The 20,857-nt window shown below is 35.8% G+C and overlaps 1 protein-coding gene across 5 annotated transcripts in view; it reads right to left on the bottom strand.

Annotated features, from left to right (window-relative positions):
- LOC127872790 (signal-induced proliferation-associated 1-like protein 2) overlaps nucleotides 1-20,857 on the bottom strand; it is an 87,940-nt gene that overhangs the window by 56,823 nt on the left and 10,260 nt on the right. For 2 of the 5 annotated variants that reach the window (XM_052416178.1, XM_052416181.1), the window contains exons 1-2: nucleotides 8,265-8,412; nucleotides 4,352-6,785 (exon numbers count right to left, since the gene is read on the bottom strand). In XM_052416178.1, the coding sequence (XP_052272138.1) occupies nucleotides 4,352-5,786 (1,435 nt within the window). In that variant the 5' untranslated portion in view covers nucleotides 5,787-6,785; nucleotides 8,265-8,412. The other 3 variants (XM_052416180.1, XM_052416182.1, XM_052416179.1) reach the window with 3 other exon arrangements.

Genomic DNA, 20,857 nt, shown 5'->3' with positions numbered 1-20,857 from the left:
CCAGAGAAGTCGGAGGAAACCCACCTGTCCCATAAGGTAGCGACCAACAAAACTCACATACCCACAGAGCGGGCATGGCACCCATGTCTCATAGGTGAAAAGCAAGTGTACCAACCACAGTGCTATCCGCAGCGATTTTCCTCCTTCTTTATAAAGTACCGGTAAACGGTACTTTCCCAATCGAACGAAAATTCCCAAATTCCCAAAACGGTACTTTCCCAATCGAGCGAAAATTCCCAAATTCCCAATCGGCATCTGGAAAAATCCCAATCAGCGTCCGAATTTTTTCTCAAAACGATAGAAAGTTTCGTAAAAAAACAACTTTCGGCGAGCGAACAAAGAAAATCGTATAGTTGTGTGTAACCACGCGCTCGATTAATTTCGGGTTTCATTATTCAGCGCATTCAATCAATAGAGTTGTTACTGTTTCCGGTTCTTTTGCCAGGCAGCCAGCGTACTGTTTTACGTAGGTTTGTAACCTTATCGTAGTTTGAAATGAGTCATAATAGCAAATATTATGCCAAAAAACCAATCGGAACCATCTATCACAGGACACATTGACAGCAATAATGATGCTGTGCAGGGCGGGATGCAAGCAACTGAGTGATGATCAAACATCAAAGATTGTTGAAATTTTCACAAAAATGAAAGAGAGAGACATTGCTTTAAAAGAGATTAAAACAACTAGTAATTGATTTGGTGTGTTCTTTATAATATTTTGTTATTTATATAAACTTTATAACTTAATGGTCATTAAGGCATGCCTGCAAATGATTATTTAAATGGGTATGTTCAATTAAGTATGAACTGTATGATGTATTCAATAAGACCCAAACTTCACGACGCGATTTTCCCAATTTCAGAATTTCACGACTCGATTTTTCCCAATTTTGAGGTTTTCACGACTCAATTTTTCCCAATCGGACCGGTACGGGTACTTTTCCCAATTGGACAAGGAAAATCGCTGATCCGGGACAGAGATTAACCCTTTGCATGCTGGGAAATTTGTCGTCTGCTAAAATGTCGTCTGCAGAATTTCTAAAATTAGCATTTTCTTCGATTTTTTTCAAAGAATACTATTAGAATAGCAAACAGTTTGGATCCTGATGAGACGCCACGTTCTGTGGCATCTCATCTGGATCCAAACTGTTTGCAAAGGCCTTTAAAATTCAGCTCCAGCGCTTTAAGGGTTAACATTGTCTTATGTGATAACATAGCCTGATACATGGGCCTATATCACAAATATGGCATGTGCATATACAAACAATCTATACAACAGATTCTACACATCTGTGCAATACCATGATGCATTTCATCTGGAGACTGGATCAATAAGAAATACCATAAATCCGACCCATGTTATCTTTAATTAGATGTTTACCATGAAACCTGACCCAATCACAGGAATACTTTCACATGCCTGAATGAATCAAATACCAAACATAATTGAAAACACCAGAAGTATTTGTCAGTTTCAGAATGTATTGGCAGTTTTATATTTCCTTTTCAACCCAAAACATTGTTAATTGACCATAAAAATCAATACAGATTTGCATTACTCCAAAGTCCTTAAAGCATTAAAGAAGCCAATTTATTTTTCACAGTAATTTCACTGAAAATTTGAAGCCATAACCCATGAAAACCCAGATTTATTAAGTTCTGATACTAAATGGAGAAAACTAAGTTCCTTGTTTCCCTACAGATGTGATATTTTAATGGAAGAAATCCATGTTGGTGAATGCCAGTAATCTTGAGAGTATGTAAACAATGATATTTCATTAGTCTTGACATGGCATTAAAGACACACATTTTATAAATGTAGTGTTTAAAATGCAATTGCATTCAAATTGCCTCCGTGTTAACATATTATCACTTTTTTATCATAATAACAATTAACCTAAACCTCAATTATCCCCACGCTTTTTGAAAAAAAGGTGGGGATATTGTGGTGATCTCCGCCGTCCGTCCGTCCGTCTGTCCGTCCGTCTGTCCGTCCGTCCTGGCCACTATCTCCTCCTACACTAAAAGCACTAGAACCTTGAAATTTACACACATGGTAGCTATGAGCATATGTGCGACGGTGCACTATTTGGAATTTTGATCTGACCCCTGGGTCAAAAGTTATAGGGGTTGGGGTGGGGCCGCGTCAGAAATTATCACTCATTTTTTTAGGTTATTTTACATTTACTTCTTTATTTCTACACCGATTCACTTCAAATTGATACTGGACCTCACCTATGACAATACGGTCAATCTCAACCATGCATGGCCCCATTCCCAACCCTGGGGCGCCCCGCCCACATAGGCCACACCCACCAAAAATTTCCATTTACTATAATTTTTTCATTTCTACACGGATTCACTTCAAATTGATACTGAACTTTTGTTATGACATTAGGGTCAATCTCAACAATGCAAGGCCCCAATCCCAACCCTGGGGCGCCCGCCCACATAGGCCACACCCACCAAAAAAATCCATTTACTATAAAAAAAATTTAGGTTATTTTACATTAACTTCTTCATTTCTACACTGGTTCACTTCAAATTGATACTGAACCTCTCTTATGACAAAACGGTCAAACTCAACTATGCATGGCCCCGTTGCCAACCCTGGGGCGCCACGCCCACATAGACCACACCCGCCCAAAATTGCCTTTTACTATAATTTCTTCATTAATACACTGATTCACTTCAAATTGATACTGAACCTCTCTTATGACAATACGGTCAATCTCAACTATGCATGGCCCCATTACCAACCCTGGCGCACCCCGCCCACATAGGCCACACCCTCCCAAAATTGCCTTTTACTATAACTTCTTTATTTTTACACCCATTCACTTCTAATTGATACTGAACTTCTCTTATGACAATACAGTCAATCTCAACTATGCATGGCCCCATGATCAACCCTGGGGCGCCCTTGGGTCAAACATGCGGCGTGGGGATACGCGTCGGCCTCTGCCGCGCCATTTCTAGTTTAAGTCTGTAATGGATAGCTGATTAACCACCATAGTAGATTAATATTCAGCTTAGGGTGATTCTTGGTTTGTTTTTTAATGCCATGAAAATGTTCTTTTTTTCAAGTTGCTTTTAGTAGTTAACTATCAATAGCAGTGCAGAATCTCATTTTAAAACTTCCTAAATAAAATATTTGCTCTCATTGAATAAACAAATCATGATGGTTAACTTACAATTACCATATGTGTCTTGTTCTGACAAAACTGGGCATAATGCATGTGCGTAAAGTGCCGTCCCAGATTAGCCTGTGCAGTCCGCACAGGCTTATCAGGGACGACACTTTCCGCTTAAACTTGATTTTCGGTAAGAAGGGACTTCCTTCAAACTAAAAATACAATAAAAGCGGACTGCACAGGCTAATCTGGGATGACACTTTACGCACAAGCATTAAGCCCAGTTTTCTCAGAACAAGACTCGTATATATGCCACACAATTGTACAATAGAAAAAGACTACTTCGATTAACAACAAGCAGCGATTTTCCTCCTTCTTTATAAAGTACCGGTAAACGGTACTTTCCCAATCGAACGAAAATTCCCAAATTCCCAAAACGGTACTTTCCCAATCAAGCGAAAATTCCCAAATTCCCAATCGGCATCTGGAAAAATCCCAATCAGCGTCCGAATTTTTTCTCAAAACGATAGAAAGTTTCGTAAAAAACCAACTTTCGGCGAGCGAACAAAGAAAATCGTATAGTTGTGTGTAACCACGCGCTCGATTAATTTCGGGTTTTATTATTCAGCGCATTCAATCAATAGAGTTGTTACTGTTTCCGGTTCTTTTGCCAGGCAGCCAGCGTACTGTTTTACGTCGGTTTGTAACCTTATCGCAGTTTGAAATGAGTCATAATAGCAAATATTATGCCAAAAAACCAATCGGAACCATCTATCACAGGACACATTGACAGCAATAATGATGCTGTGCAGGGAGGGATGCAAGCAACTGAGTGATGATCAAACATCAAAGATTGTTGAAATTTTCACAAAAATGAAAGAGAGAGACATTGCTTTAAAAGAGATTAAAACAACTAGTAATTGATTTGGTGTGTTCTTTATAATATTTTGTTATTTATATAAACTTTATAACTTAATGGTCATTAAGGCATGCCTGCAAATGATTATTTAAATGGGTATGTTCAATTAAGTATGAACTGTATGATGTATTCAATAAGACCCAAACTTCACGACGCGATTTTCCCAATTTCAGGATTTCACGACTCGATTTTTCCCAATTTTGAGGTTTTCACGACTCAATTTTTCCCAATCGGACCGGTACGGGTACTTTTCCCAATTGGACAAGGAAAATCGCTGACAAGAAGTTACAGAACTCACCCTGGTTGTAGAAGAAGTGTCTGTAGTAGTTCGCCCCAGTGTCAACATATTCGATCACATGACCTCGATGTTTCGTATGCGGCGGTATGATGTGACCACCAGAGGTTGGGGAACAATCCAGAATTGTTATGCCACAACAATCCGGGGAACGGTTCATAATTATTGCACTGTTAGTTTGGATTCTATCAAGCTGAACGTCTTTTGAAGCTGTGCTCTGTGTTAATCCAATAATTCTGTCCTCTTCTCCACCGATTTCATTACGGAAGAAAGAACACGAGTGTACAAGGTCGTTACTATGACCATCGCCATTGTCAACAATATCGGGAGTTTCAGCGTCCCCGGCGAAACTCTCCCGAGTTCCAGAGGCCGCTGATGCACCAGTTGAAATGTTACTAAAATTTGTCACTGATTTTTTTCTATTCACTACTTTATTTATATCAAAGGCAACACTTTGACTGTCGTAATGCACGAAAGCTTTCCGCCTGAACCTATCATCACCCTTGATTTCTAGGTCAGGCCCAGCGTCACTGTTTTTCCCACCTTGTTCGTTATCGTTCTTTCCACGAAAGCGTTTTAAAACCCCTGAACCAACATCAGGGGTAATGGACTTAGAACGCAGCTTTCGATCTTTCTTCCGACTAAGCGGACTCTGTCCACCAGCGTCCACACTATCCACTGAAAGTGGACGGTTATTTATTACTGACCCGTTGGCAATTTGTTCCAAGTTTCTCATAAAAGTCTGATCCTTGTCCTCAGCCTTAGGGCCTCTCAATACTTCCTGAAGTTTGGACGGGGCTGGACTTCGCTGGTCTGTATTTGAAGGCTTCAAATTTTCCACCATCTTAAAGAAGCTATCACTACTCGTGCTAGCATTCATAATGTCTAGTGAGGAAGTACTTCCATAGGCCTTACGCATTTTCACGTGAGTGTCCAAGTTGTCAACATTTATATATTCTAAGCTCTCTTCTAAATTGCTGTTACTCCTATGCAGACCACGGCTGTACCGTTTCTTTGACCCAGTGTGATGTTCACGAGGTACTTGTCTGTTATTTGGAACAAAATAATCATTATTACTGCTGCCATTGCCAAAATGTTCGCGCTGTCGTAAAGAATCTGTTCCGTGCACTGTAGCCCTATGACCGCCTCGTACAAAGTGTGAATCCCCACTGGTATCATAGGAATATGCCTGGGCACTGTAGCGCCCTTCTAAGTTCACATTTTTACTCTCATACTGAGAATGATACCCATTACTTTGCTCGTGCTGGTCTCGTAAATCTCGGACGTCCTGTCGGTCACGATTATTTCTCTTCGGCAACTCTGGTTTGTTTTGAATCTTCACTTGCTTGTGATAGTAATCCACGGCTTGCTTTGCCCGATACTGGGCAGTTTCTTGTGACATTGGACCGGTGAATGGAGGAATCAGCTCTTCGGACATACTCACACCGCTCAAATTTCATTTGAATCCACAGAACAATTGTATTAATTATAACACTGACTATAACAAACACAACTACGTTTAAAAAAATTCAAATTTCCTCTGGTAATCCTTAGAAGCATGAGCTTAACACACAAATTTCCAGACAATTACTACTGACTTGAGTGTAAATTTTTGTTTAAAATGACCTTGTTGGAACTTCAATATCACATTCAATCTTAAAATGTTTAAAAACAAAACAAACCCTGTACATATAAATTTTTTCACAATAACTTGCTATTAAAGCATGATAAAACCCCTTGAGAACATTTTTGCATATGAAATTTTTTCACAGGAACTGGTTTTAATGATGGCACCTGGTTAACTTAAAAGCTTGCAAACCCCTATTCTTCCCCTGTAAAATCATAAACAACCCCATGTGGTCCCTATTAAAATCCATTACTCCACCTAATGCTCAATAAGACTCCATTCAATCACTGGCACAAGTCATCTTTCAAGATGAGAGCATGAAATAACACTGCATTCTTTCATAGGAGCAGATGAGAGCATGAAATAACACTGCATTCTTTCATAGGAGCAGATGAGAGCATGAAATAACACTGCATTCTTTCATAGGAGCACTTCAGATTTTCAAGAATCTTCATTTTCTAATCAAATATCTAATGTTGTTTTTTGCATCCTCAACATACTCAGCTTAGATATTTACCAACGATTCAAGAAGACAGCTGTCTATTTATCAATAAAGTTAAGTAAATACTGAATTTTCCCATCCACAGATTCCCAAGCGCTTCTTGCATCTGGATTTCATCCATGGCATAAAGTTGCTTGCATCTCCATCTGGATCACTTCAATATGCCTTCCCGGCACATTTGAATTTTTAATCATCTGAATAATTTGCTCCTATTGTTGGTTTTCTTTATTCAAATTGATAGCTGGATTTAATTCAGGCTTCAGAAGAGGGCTAGAGCTCACCAGATATCACACAAGTTCACGCTGCACCTGTAAATAGAAAATAAAACGAAATAATTAACATGAACACCTTCTTTTTATACTTGAATCCCGGTATATACTAGGCAGTTTATTGAAACATTCTATAATAAACTTCATTGACAATTTTTTTTATACAAAATTGTACTTCCTAAATGACCTCTTTAACAGTTTAACAATTTTCTAAACCAAATAACGGCAAAAACTTGAAACCTGAAAATCAAAAGAACTAATTTAATTTTCGACCTATCAATGCTATAAAATGACTTTTATAAAGATATACTGTCATCTTGAAAACTTAACTTATACTTAGCTGACACACGTTATCTTAAATATTAATTGACACGACTGTTTTGTAATAAGAGCTACGAATCCCTTACAACATCATACCATACCATAATACAACAATGTGTACAATACAACACTGTCATGTTAATGTTTAACAAGCAAGAATAATGCCTATACCCTGGAGCAACAACATGTACTGGCTTTCTGACTTAGTTGTTTTAAATGGCCAGTGTTGGGCACACAATGTAAATGACTAGCAATCTGAGATTGTCATCAAGTTTGCAATAGAAATCTGCCCTAAGCTATGTGCAGAACCAGTAAAAGAGACTGACTGGCCTTGCCGGCCAGAGAAAAAGAAGGAAGGAATTGGCTATCTATCAATAACTTCACACTACATGGCATTGGCTTTTCCAAACTAAGTCTGAGAAATATTCTGATACAGCTCTTTTCATGTAGTCAGCGCATATTTTAAGATTCATAATACATAATAAGTAATAGCCATGTTTGGCAAATCAAATTGCAAAATAATTAGCGGAAATTTTATGGCATCTGGAAATCTGTACCCAGAGTATGTCCATTTATGTGATTATTGTCATCTGTTCGGTTTCTCTTTTAAATGTCTCTTGCATCCCTATTATTTTATATTCATCCCTTGATAAAAAATATTAAACAATATTGTCTTCTGACATTGCATATTTATGAATCAAATACTTGTTAATGTCATACAGCAAAATTGGTCCAAGAGGAAGCCATAAAACTCCTGTTGTCTAACCAGATGTCTGGGACAAGAATGGCAAAAATGTTGTATGTCTGACACATTAATGAAACACAAAATTTAATGGCTTTTATTTCATTTAGAACTGAACAGAACAGAACACATAACTACTATATCAACCTACATCATCTAGAATGCATTCTTAATACCAGAACCTTTAACTTAAAAGCTTGATCTAAATAAATTAAGAATAGCTAATAATAACAATACGTTTTTATTTATTTAATTCTCAAAAGACATTCTAACTTTTTAAAAAGTTTTATTGACGACTACAAATATATATTTACACCTAAACTGCTCCTAATTTATTATCATGTTCACAACACAAGATCATAAAATTCATTTTTTATCCTTCAAGTATTGAAAAGTCTTAAATGCTTACAAATATGTAAATACTTATAAATATTAATACACAGATTTTCACAAACCTTCACATTTGCATGAAATCCAAGAAGCACCTGAGACTAAATATTGAAATCCTACATAATCCAAGCAGATCTGCCATAAAGATGTTAATGCATAGAAGAAATCCTCAATTTCTAATTAAAACAAACTTAAGAATAGACCTGATGAAACTACAAAAATGTGACAACCTATTTAGGTCTGGCCTGTAGTATATGGCTCCAGCCTAATGCAATAAAAGCACAGTTGAAAGAATGTGAACTTTCCAACTGGCGGGTTATATCGTCCTTTATCAATATTTGAGCGTGGCAAATTCAGACCACCACATTTGAAGTAACCTTGTCAAATAGAGTCCATACAGAGTTGTACACTTATCAGAAATTCCTTTCATATCAAATCCCTAATGACAATATTTTATCAGCGTATTGAGAAATTTATGACAATTTATGAATCATTCATTTCATGTCAACAATGGTTGACAAGTTTTCGCTAATGACCAGTTTTACACCTTTATCAATAAACTGGGTTGTTGGGCTTGCCAAAAGTGGGTTTAGGATGCCTTATCCATAATTATTGAAAATAAGATTCTTAATCCAATGCAATATTACAACAAGAGCTGTCACCATAGGATGACTTATGCCCTCTATAAACGCTTGATAGAAGTTATGAGTTTTTTTCGAAACCTAAACACAGATTTCGAAACCTAAACGCGGACCCTAAGTTCAAGGTCAAGGTCACAGGGGTCAAAATATGTGTGCATATGGAAAGGCCTTGTTCGTATATACATGCATACCAAATATGAAGGTTATATCTCAAGGGACATCGAAGTTATGAGCATTTTTCGAAACCTAAACGCAGATTTCGAAACCTAAACGCGGTCCCTAAGTTCAAGGTCAAGGTCACAGGGGTAAACATTTTTGTGCGTATGGAAAGGCCTTGTCCATATACACATGCATACCAAATATGAAGGTTATATCTCAAGGGACATAGAAGCTATGAGCATTTTTCGAAACCTAAACGCAAAGTGTGACGGAAAGACAGACGGACAGTCCGATAACTATATGCCACCTTTTCTTCGAAAAGGGGGCATACAAAATTGTGTGAATTGCACAGTAGTTTCATGATATTGGATAGGCAACCAGTAGTGAACTGCATGTTTTAACACTGGTATTTAAATTGGAATGCAGGATGCTAGTTATTACATGTTTGGGAAATACTGGTACCAGTGGAAAAAGTCCAATCCAGGGAATAGATCAATCTGCATTAACGCAACTTTGAGGGCGGCCATGCAAACATTTCATAAACTTTGTAATCTGAAACTTTGAACTCATTCAACAAGCTGTTCAATGATAAATACTGTATTCTACTTTTTATGTCCCCCACTATAGTAGTGGGAGACATATTGTTTTTGCCCTGTCTGTTGACTGGTTGGTCTGTTGGTTGGTTGGTTGGTTGGTTGGTTGGTCTGTTGGTTGGTTTGCGCCAACTTAAACATTTTGCAATAACTTTTGCTATATTGAAGATAGCAACTTCATATTTGGCATGCATGTGTATCTCATGAAGCTGCACATTTTGAGTGGTGAAAGGTCAAGGTCAAGGTCATCCTTCAAGGTCAGAGGTCAAATATATGTGGCCAAAATCGCTCATTTTATGAATTCTTTTGCAATATTGAAGATAGCAACTTCATATTTGGCATGCATGTGTATCTCATGGAGCTGCACATTTTGAGTGGTGAAAGGTCAAGGTCATTTTTCAAGGTCAAAGGTCAAATATATGTGGCCCAAATGCTTATTTTATGAATACTTTTGCAATATTGAAGATAGCAACTTGATATTTGGCATGCATGTGTATCTCATGGAGCTGCACATTTTGAGTGGTGAAAGGTCAAGGTCATTCTTCAAGGTCAGAGGTCAAATATATGTGGCCCAAATCGCTTATTTTATGAATACTTTTGCAATATTGAAGATAGCAACTTGATATTTGGCATGCATGTGTATCTCATGGAGCTGCACATTTTGAGTGGTGAAAGGTCAAGGTCAAGATCATCCTTCAAGGTCAAATATATGGGTCAAAATTGCTCATGTAATGTCACTTCTGCAATATTGAAGCTAGCAATTTAATATTTGAAATGCGTGTGTATCTCAATGAGCTGCACATTTTTAGTGGTGAAGGGTCAAGGTCAAGGCCATCCTTCAAGGTCAAACGTCATATAGGGGAACATTGTGTTTCACAAACACATCTTGTTTAACTATAAATCAGCATATAAAAAAAATCTTTTATAATGTTTTTACTTATAATCCTATTGCATACTTTTGAAACAATTTAATCTATACACATCACCTTAATACCATCTCTATTTTTGTACAGGTACATGTTTTATACTTATTATGATGTGTTCTGTCCATGAGTAATGATGGCTGGTCAGTGGAGTGGTCAGGTAAGGTGAGAGTGCATGTCAAGGCCAGCATGGTCAATCAATCATTCCTGTTTCCAGCTTGACCCCTAGGGGGGCTGACCAGTCATTCTGTTTATTTTAATACACAACCTCTCATGCATGGACAAAATTGGACACATGTCACGCCTTGTTTTGATAGGTGACTAGGTGAATAAATTCCTTGATGCACATCAGCTACACACATAGCGATAACATTTTAAGGGTCCTACACCACATAGGATTTATATTTTCAGGTTAAAAATGTGTAAAGCCTAGGGGCAAAATATAGGTACATGTTTTTTTCTGGTTAATTTATCATGAATGTTAAAAATACGAACTTAAGGACCCTAATGATTCAATTAAACAACATTACGGCTATATAAATCAATTTATGCAAATAAATGAAAACTTTAAATACAGGAAACCTTAGTTTTACTTCCAATAAAAAAAAAGTCTCTTTGTTAGACACATGTCACCCACAGGCTGGTACTAAAGTAAATAGCCCATTTCTGAGGTCAAAGTAATGTAAGGTTAAGTTATATGGGTGGCAAGGGATTCAGGGTTCGCACAGGGCTTGAAAAGTGCTTGAAAATGAGTCCTAGGCTTGAAAAGCCCTTGAACAAAGGTTGGCCTTGAAAAAGTGCTTGAAAAGTGCTTATTTCATGTAAAAAAGCCTTGAAAATGTTTATTTCTGCTCAAAATTACTTTTATCATCGCTTTAATTATTAACTTAAATCGTTCCTAAGGGAAATATTATGAAAATTTATCATAAATTCCTTCGCGCAAAAAGTTGAGTACGAAATATAAGCTTCGTACACTATTGAGTACGAAATGTTATGTGTACACGTCACAGATTATGTGTACTACGTCAGAGGTTCTTCGTTGTGATCAATTTTCGCGAGTGAAAATGCAGCAATGGGGAAGTGTCGTTTCAAACCAGGGTGGTTAACTGAATAGTCCTGGGTACAGAAAACATGACATTCGAAAAGCACATTGTCGAGAATGTATGAAGACCATTGATGTCGGGGGTATGGGGGAAAGCGCTTTGAAAAGCCACAAGAAAGGGGAAACCCACACAGAAAACATGAAATTGAGAATCAATGTGTTTGTTTGTAATAACTTTAAAAAGTAAATACATATGTGACACTCACTGAGTTAAGGATGGATATTAAAACATGTATTTGTATGTAATTAAATAACATGTATGAGTTAATATGGAATAAGTTTAATGAGTTTGAGCAATTAAATGACATTTACTGTGTTAATCTGATTTGAAAATGCATTTTTTTTTAAAGGAAACTAACGTACTGTTCTTGGCCTTGAAAATGAAAATTTGGCCTTAAAAAGTCCTTGAAAAGTGCTTGAATTTAGGTTTGGGATTTCTGTTTGAACCATGGGATTATGGTCTTAGTAAATAAAGATGTCAGAACAGTTTTTGAACATGACACAACCTTTGATCGAGCAAGGTGGACATTGGAGCAAACTTATTTTATGGCAAACTTTTGACAGAGACAATCATTTTCCGATGGACCACCCGATAGCAAGATGCAAAGGACATAATATAAATACTATATGCTGCCTTTTTGGGTGCATGAAAATAAATTTTAATTAATGCATCTGCAGTAAAAACATATTGTATACTACATGTATTATCAATTCCATAAGTTTACCTTTGTACTACAATACAATAGTATACATGATGAACATTCTACTCCCTCCGGAGCAACAGAGGACTCACTGTTATAATTTGAGTCATGTTCTGAGAAAACTTGGCTTAATGCATTTGCGTTAAGTGTCATCCCAGATTAGCCTGTGCAGTCCGCACAGGCTAATCTGGGACGACACTTTACGCACATGCATTAAGCCCAGTTTTCTCAGAACACGACTCATATGATTACATGAGTAAAACATGGAATAAAGTCTCATTTTCAGAAGGACAAAAAAGTCAATTCCACAAAGTATGCAAATAGACAATTTCTAAGCTCAACTATACACATTACACAACAACTGAAAATGCATGCTGCAGCTGCAAATGCACGTAAACTGTTTGATTTTTTTGTACAACAATTACCAGGCCTCCCAGCAAAGAATAGCTGCAGTGTTGGTCTGCCATCCACCTCGCCCCTGCCACAGTGAGTCACCAGGCAGTCATTAAATACCAAAGTAACATGAACCAGCAAATGTTCTACCAGTTTTCTCAAATACTTTTCAAACTGCATTATTAGCATCAGTTAATAAGTTGATAGCCATATGATCAAAGGGGTGAACTCATGGAGAATGTGGACACATTAACTACTCCCCAATGTCCGCTGCTGAACTATATTGTTTTAACAAGCACAAAACGCTTGCCATTGCATGTCAACTAGTCATTCTATTATAAGGATATCTCTATGGATCTTTCATGAAAGCAATATCATTTCATGCGCACTTTTTATGACTTTATTCTAAAAAATATATAACACTGATCAATATTTCTTCCATGTTTTTCAGTGTTTTTTCTCATGTGTCATTTAGTTGAATGGTATTGTTTTAAAATGGTTCATGGATTCAATCTTAGAGAAAGATATAGGATCATAAAAGGTAGAGAGTGCTGCCAAAAAGGGACAGGGTGCAAAGTTGGGCCAATGTGGTGACATTGTACCACTAATATTAAACAAGAAATGTATTTGTCAGAAACACAATGCCCCCTAATGTGCCGCTTTGATTTTTTTTGACCTTTGACCTTGAAGGATGACCTTGACCTTTCACCACTCAAAATGTGCAACTCCTTGATATACACATGCATGCCAAATATCAAGTTGCTACATTCAATATTGCAAAAGATATGAAAAAGGTTAAAGTTTTTGAAATTATTTTTTTGACCTTTGACCTTGAAGGATGACCTTGACCTTTCACCACTCAAAATGTGCAGCTCCATGAGATTCACATGCATGCCAAATATCAAGTTGCTACGTTCAATATAGCAAAAGTTATGAAGAAGGTTTAAGTTTTGGTTAAAGTTTTGGGACACACACACACACACACGGACACATACAATGACAGACAGGCCAAAAACACTATACCCCCGATCTTTCGATCCGGAGGCATAAAAAACAACAACATTTCTTAGTCTTTCATTTTAAATTGAGATTTTAAAACAAAGTTTTTTTATATTTCTCACTTTTGGAAGATAATTGCCTCAATTTTACAAAACTCTACATTAACAACTTTATAACCAATTCTACCATGTAACTTCATAACTCATATAATATATTATGCATTACCAGGTAAACATTACTGTCATACAAACATAAAGAAGTATTTTCTAATTTACATTCCTTTTAATCTTGATAGTAAACATAATCCTTTAATTATTAAAGCCTTAATTGATTTGCACCCATACAATATATCAGTGTGTTTTTTCATTCAAAATTGGGTCTGGTATTTGGCTTCATTCCCAATGACAAAAGGTATACATTTTTCTCAAATGGGCCCTTAAATTCCCAATTAAAGGTTTCAAAAATAAATAATGTATTAGATCTCAACATTTTGTTCATCTCCCATACAGATATATAGGTTAAACTTTAGTAAATATTATACTGAAAACACTTTTAATATTCAATTTTTAAGCTTTTATTAGCAAAGCAACAACAACACTTACTTGTATTTCCCAATTTTAGTCAAAACATTGAATATTTTCCCAATCCAAGTGACGCGGCCACATTCTCAAAATTGTGAAAAAACACACTGTTTAAGCTGTGTATTTTACCCCAATCAATTTAATGATGCATCAGCTGTAAAATTGCACAATAATTACACTTGATCTGTTACTGATAATAAATGCGAAAATTGAAGAATGGTTAGTCATTCATGTAGAAACAAGCTACATTAACTAGTATAATTTGCATACTTTGAATGAATTTTCCACACTGGTTCCCACTCTTTTTTTAAATACAAGGAAGGTGTTCATTGAAACATGACATGCTCCAAAGTATTCCTCAGACATTTATGTACTGAAGAGGATAAATGAGAACATAGACTATTTTTTCATCTTTAACCCACAACCAGCATTACCAGCCACCACCGGTTATGAAATTTGAAATATTCAGACATAAGTTTGCCAAAGAAACAAGAGCAAGCTAACCATTTATGCCTAGTGTCTAGAAAAAAGGCCTTGGCAAACAGCATAGACACAGATAAGACGCCGCATGATGCGGCCTCTCATAAGTGTCTACGCTGATTGCTTAAAGGAATTTCTGTAAGACATATTCTAAATATAGAAATATATATACTAGACATCCCTAATTTTGGAAATAAATTGATCTAATTTAGAAGGATGGGAGAGTCCACTAGGCATTTAAAGGACAAATATTGAAAACAAAGGAAAATTGTAATTTGTTTAACAGCACAACCATTAACACCATGCTTATGATCCTTGAATATTTATGCTATCTGGATATGCTCACATTTCACCTTTTCACCTCTTGATAAACACTTAACCCTCAGCTTGGCTGCAAAACCTACAAACAACATGTAAAATAAACCCTGGAAGAGAGTTTTGATAGTTTGACATTACTCATTTCCGCTCCACTTTCCCATTCATTCACTTCAAGGGAAATTTAACAATTCACACACTTCACATAATCAAGTACCATTATGCCCATGTGGAATAAAAAAGAAACCAGTTTTACACTGGCAGACATATATCTCTAACAAGTAATGTGTTTGTCAGAAACACAATGCCCCTTATTGCGCCGCTTTGAAGCCATATATTTTACCTTCGACCTTGAAGGATGACCTTGACCTTTCACCACTCAAAATGTGCAGTTTCATGAGAAGTAATTAAGAGATTGAATGGAGAAATGTTTTTTTTTAATTTTTGACCTTTGACCTTGAATGATGACCTTGACCTTTCACCACTCAAAATGTTCAGCTCCAGGAGATACACATGCATGCCAATTATCAAGTTGCTATCTTCAATATTTAAAAAGTTATGGCCAATGATAAAGTTTTCGGACGGGCGGAATATTTGACCTTTGACCTTGAAGGATGACCTTGACCTTTCATCACTCAAAATGTTCAGCTCTAGGAGATACACATGAATGCCAAATATCAAGTTGCTATCTTTAATATTAAAAAAGTTATGGCCAATGTTAAAGTTTTCGGACGGACAGACAGACACAATATTCAGTGCTCCAGCTAGGCCTAAATTGAAGGGTATCCGCGCCCTGCCCTCCCGAACCTCCGCCCTGCCCCCCCCCCCCCCCCTCAATTTTTTTTTTTTTTTTTTTACATATGATAATTCATAAATCTCTTATTACATTGTAATTAGTTTAATCCTCATTGTAGACATTATATTTGAATGGTTTTATAATAATGGGAATAATACAGTTATTTATAACATATAAATTAACATGCAATAGGAAGCATTCCAGAAACATCCGCGCGCTCGAACGTGCACTTTTCACAAAATACTGCGCGTCGAAAGTGCCCTTTTGACAAAATACTGCGCGCCGAAAGTGCCCTTTTGACAAAAAAGCCCCCCTGCCCTTTTCAAATCCTAGCTGGAGCACTGATATTATTAGACATTTGACCTTGAAGGATGACCTTCACCTTTCACCACTCAAAATGTGCAGCTCCATGAGATGCACATGCATGCCAAATATCAAGTTGCTATGTTAAATATCAAAAAAGTTATGACCATTAAAGTTTTCGGACGAACGGACAGACTGACATACTGACTGACGGACAGTTCAACTGCTATACGCCACCCTACCGGGGGCATAAAAAGATTTGTCCCAACTGAACAACATATACATGCATCTTGCTGATTCTACAAAAAGTGTATGCTCCCAAGAAACATGGCAATGGTAAATATGTATATATCAAATTGCTTTAAATATCATTTTGAAAGAAATGGACGATTATGGGAAGGGGTGAATGCATAACATTTCTTGTTATGGTTGCTTATACAAATTTGGCACTTGTAAAATGTTACTTTTGAATGGACGCATTCCAATTGTTCGGATAGGTCCTTCATAGTGTAATTTTATAGTGAGAGTTCCAATGGAATTGCAATCAATCATGTACTTTATAATCTCTCTATGGTGTACTTTTCAGAAGAAATGATACCATCTTACTCTTCAGCAGGTGCCAAAACGGTAAGAGACTCAGAAATTTTGATATAACTTTTCAGTCACAAATGTGAACCTAACAATCCAGAATACAGTGTTTGTAAAGCACTAGAATGTTTGCCTGTAAATGTGCTCAGCTAAAAAGCATATTATCGGAACCATGTGGCTATTAAGAGATAAGAAACACTGGCCTTAAATCATCTGCCAAACAAACAGTTAAAACTCACCAAAGACCCCTAGAACTCAGACTGATCAATCTTTGAGGAACACCTGTAATCAAGTTAATCATCAACTGATGGATAGAGGAAGATTTATCACCATGTCAGCCGTTTATCTTTTATACAGCTACCTGATGAATATACAGGAACAGCAGACCTGTTTATCATGTTTGAAGAATCACTATCAGATAACCATATCAGTCATTTTATAGAATGTATAACAAAATGATACATTGTATTTACCAGTATGTAAAATTTTCGCAAAAGTTCCACATCTAATCAGAATTGGTCGGGAAATTTATTTTCTTACCTATAATTCAAATAAAAACAAATAAGAAACTTTTAAGTTTATGTGAAACATTTCCTTAACACAGATATATTTTTTAATATCAGAGACTCAGTAACATACATTTATTTGTATCAATGCAAAGAGTACAGTACATGTAAATAAATGTAGCAAAGGACTAAATTAAACTGGTTTAAGGATAATGGTAAATATAGGATTGTAAACGTTTAAAACATGACCTACTTTCTACAATGGCAGTGCTACAGTGTGTTATTACGTGTTTACACATACAATATCTTCGATCAGGAAAATAGAGAAACCACATTTAACAAGGATTGGTATTTTATTTTGGAATTCCAGTTGACTCAATACATAGCTGAATTAATAATCAGCCAACTACACTGCCACCAAGATCATATGTAACTGACAGCATTATCTACATACATTTGAAGACTTTTCTAACGCAGCACTTTTCAAACTTCAATATCTCAGTTATGACTTAAGATTTATTTTTTAAATTGTACATTTCATCATTTGACTACATTCTGAGCAAGCTCACGATAAAATCATTCAGGTAGGGTATGTATGGTTTCATCTTTTTGTCGTGCTGCAACAATACGCCAAAAACCGTATTGCAATATATTGTCAGTTCAAAAACCCGTATTGCAATATATCGCAATATATTGCTTACTTGTACCAAAATTATAACTTGCCAATTACCTTATAATCCCGTATATTCCAGTTTTAAAGCAAATTCTGGTATATATTTACTATAAATGTGCTCAAGAATAACAAGAAACACAAACATTCGCAAATTTTCTTAAGTATCAAATACATTTTGCAGAGCTCCAGATAAGGTTTTGTGAAATTCTTAAATTACTACCAGATTTTCAAAAAGAATTCTTAACTCTGAAATTTTATTCTTAACGTTACTACAAAGTTTTGAAAAATAATTCTTTCTTTTTTTAAATGACCTAAAAATAAATAATAATGGTTATTTTCATGAAAAAAAATCAAAATACCAAACTAGCAACTTTATTTATACGAGTTCAACAGTGTCTTTTCAGTATTATACAATTTTATTTTTCAAATACCTTCATATGCCCAAACTGTGCTTAGATTGTATGCCTTAGATGATTTTTTTTACATATTTCACAATTAAAACGGGTCTTTCCTTCAATCTTTTCAACGATTAGCCACGGGACTTGTCCCTTCCACTCGTTCAATGTTTTTTTGTGTGTTTAAGTTTGGACCCGTCGTGTCGCGTTTTTGTTTAGCTTTTCCGACTGTGTCGGCAACTGAACATACAACATCGTTTAAGATCTTTTCTATAATGTCTTTCTAAACATTTAACTTCGGCTCACTTTGAGCACAATGTATTAAAAGTGTGTTTTTGGACGCTTTGCAGTTTTTTTAGGACGCTCTCTGGGCGCCGCCATTGTGTTTTGACAGATAGACTGTATACGCCGCTTTTATTGGAAAAAATGCGCTTTGTAAAACAAACCCGATAACCATTCTATATAAGCACCGCAAAGATCTTTAATACGCAAAAAGAACTCAATAAAAATCGATACGAACCGATGTAAAAATAATATTCGTAACTTGATTTTGTAATTCTTAATGGTACGACAAGATTTTAAAATAAATACGTAACGGACTTGAAAATAATTCGTAATTACGAAAATACGACCCTTATCTGGAGCTCTGTTTTGGCATTCGTTACTTTTTAAAGATGTGATGAAATAACGTCCAACCGGGGCGTTTTTTTCCACTGAACACGCGTAATTCACCTGACGTGATGTTCCCGTTTTTATACAACACAAAATACACCCATACTTTCTATGCCACGTTCTACATGTCTGTATAATTTTCGCGCGCTTTTTATTGAGACAAAGGATAAAAACACTGTATTATGTGAATTGGGAATAAGACATCAAACTGGGAATGGACATCATTTTGGTGTTTTTCTCAAACAAAACTATTCATTTCATGATCTACATATATTTTTGTAATATATTATCTATAATTTAAGCTTAATAAGAAATTACCATGACTTTTTCATTAACAGTGATTGAATTTTTATCATTTAAAGTGTATTTTTAAACCTTGTCCATGCACAGTATGGACACAGTTTCATTTCATGAGGATTTTTTTTTAAAGTAATAAAAAATCCAGTTTTGAGTAAAATCAATTTAAATGATGCTTTTATATATGCAAGTATATGTTTTAATTATAATTTGTAAAACTAGATAAATACAACATATAAAACTGCATATTATGCACTTTTGATAAAACCAAATTCCCAAATTGATGTCTTATACATAATACAGTGTTATAAAGCACTTTTTATTTGACACTAGAATTTTTTATTGTCGCATTAGCATTAAAATTTGGAAGTGTAATTCCTAAGTTCGGAATACAAATATAATAATGCTCAATTCAGAATCGAACAAAACATTTACAGCTGTGCGCAATTAATTCAACGATAATCTGTTCAAAAGCATCGAACGAATGCTCCGATGTAACAACTATACTCCGTATAATACACTTTCAGAATGCTATTTTTACGGATTTTATTTTACACTGCTTTGTTTTGTTAACCTTGTTATCATTATTTTGAATGGCTTTTCTGGACGAAATGTGAATGAATTTTTGTAAAATGTTCGTACCGGTATGATGAAAATCGTATCGCAATACAATATGTGAATTGCGTATTGCGATATATACCGATAAACCAGTATATATTGTTGCAGCACTATCTTTTTGCAAGTGGTAATGGTGAAACGTTGTATTATTCTTAATGTATTTCAATTTCCTTATTTTAGTGGTTCCTTAAACCAGAAAAACTTAAAATGTATTAAAAAACAAGAGCACCGCATAACAGGTGCCAAGCTTGGCTGCGAAAGCTTGTCAGATTTTTTTTTTTTTTAAGAGGTCACAGTGACCTTGACCTTTGACCTATTGACCCAACAAGAGATGTGTTTGTCAGAAACACAATGCCCCCTACTGCGCCACATTGAAATAAAATTTCTATTTATCATTTGGAAGGTATAGAAATCATCTCCCTTTAAAGGTTATTACTTCCCTTGAATATTGTCCAATCCAACCGGGGGGGGGGGGGGGGGGTCTCACAGTCAATTATGACCATGTCAGACATCACTGACAACCAAGGCCTGAGGTTTAAAAGAGATCATAACCAGAGTTGATCATGTATCTATGGACACAGGTATGTAATGAACATCAAAGAAATTATAATTATATCATTTATAAAAACTTTGAAAAATCAATCATTTGGGTGATAAATAATCAAAATAATACATCTGTCCAGTAACAGTGAAAAGAACTTCAATTCTTGGTAAGAAAATATATAATATGAGATTTTTAATTATATAAATTACTTCCCTTAAAAATAATTGTCTGTAACAAATCTCTATTCTTTAGTAGCAAATAATTAAAAGCCACTATACTGTGACTGTAGATTCACCACTCAAAATGTGCAGCTCCATGAGATACACATGCATGCCAAATATATAAAGTGGCTATGTTCAATATTGAATAATTTTCCAGG

Source organism: Dreissena polymorpha, chromosome 3 (assembly GCF_020536995.1).
Source record: "Dreissena polymorpha isolate Duluth1 chromosome 3, UMN_Dpol_1.0, whole genome shotgun sequence".
NCBI lineage: Eukaryota > Metazoa > Mollusca > Bivalvia > Myida > Dreissenidae > Dreissena > Dreissena polymorpha.
The sequence above is the reverse complement of the archived record's forward strand: the minus strand, read 5'-3'. Positions and strand labels throughout refer to the sequence as shown.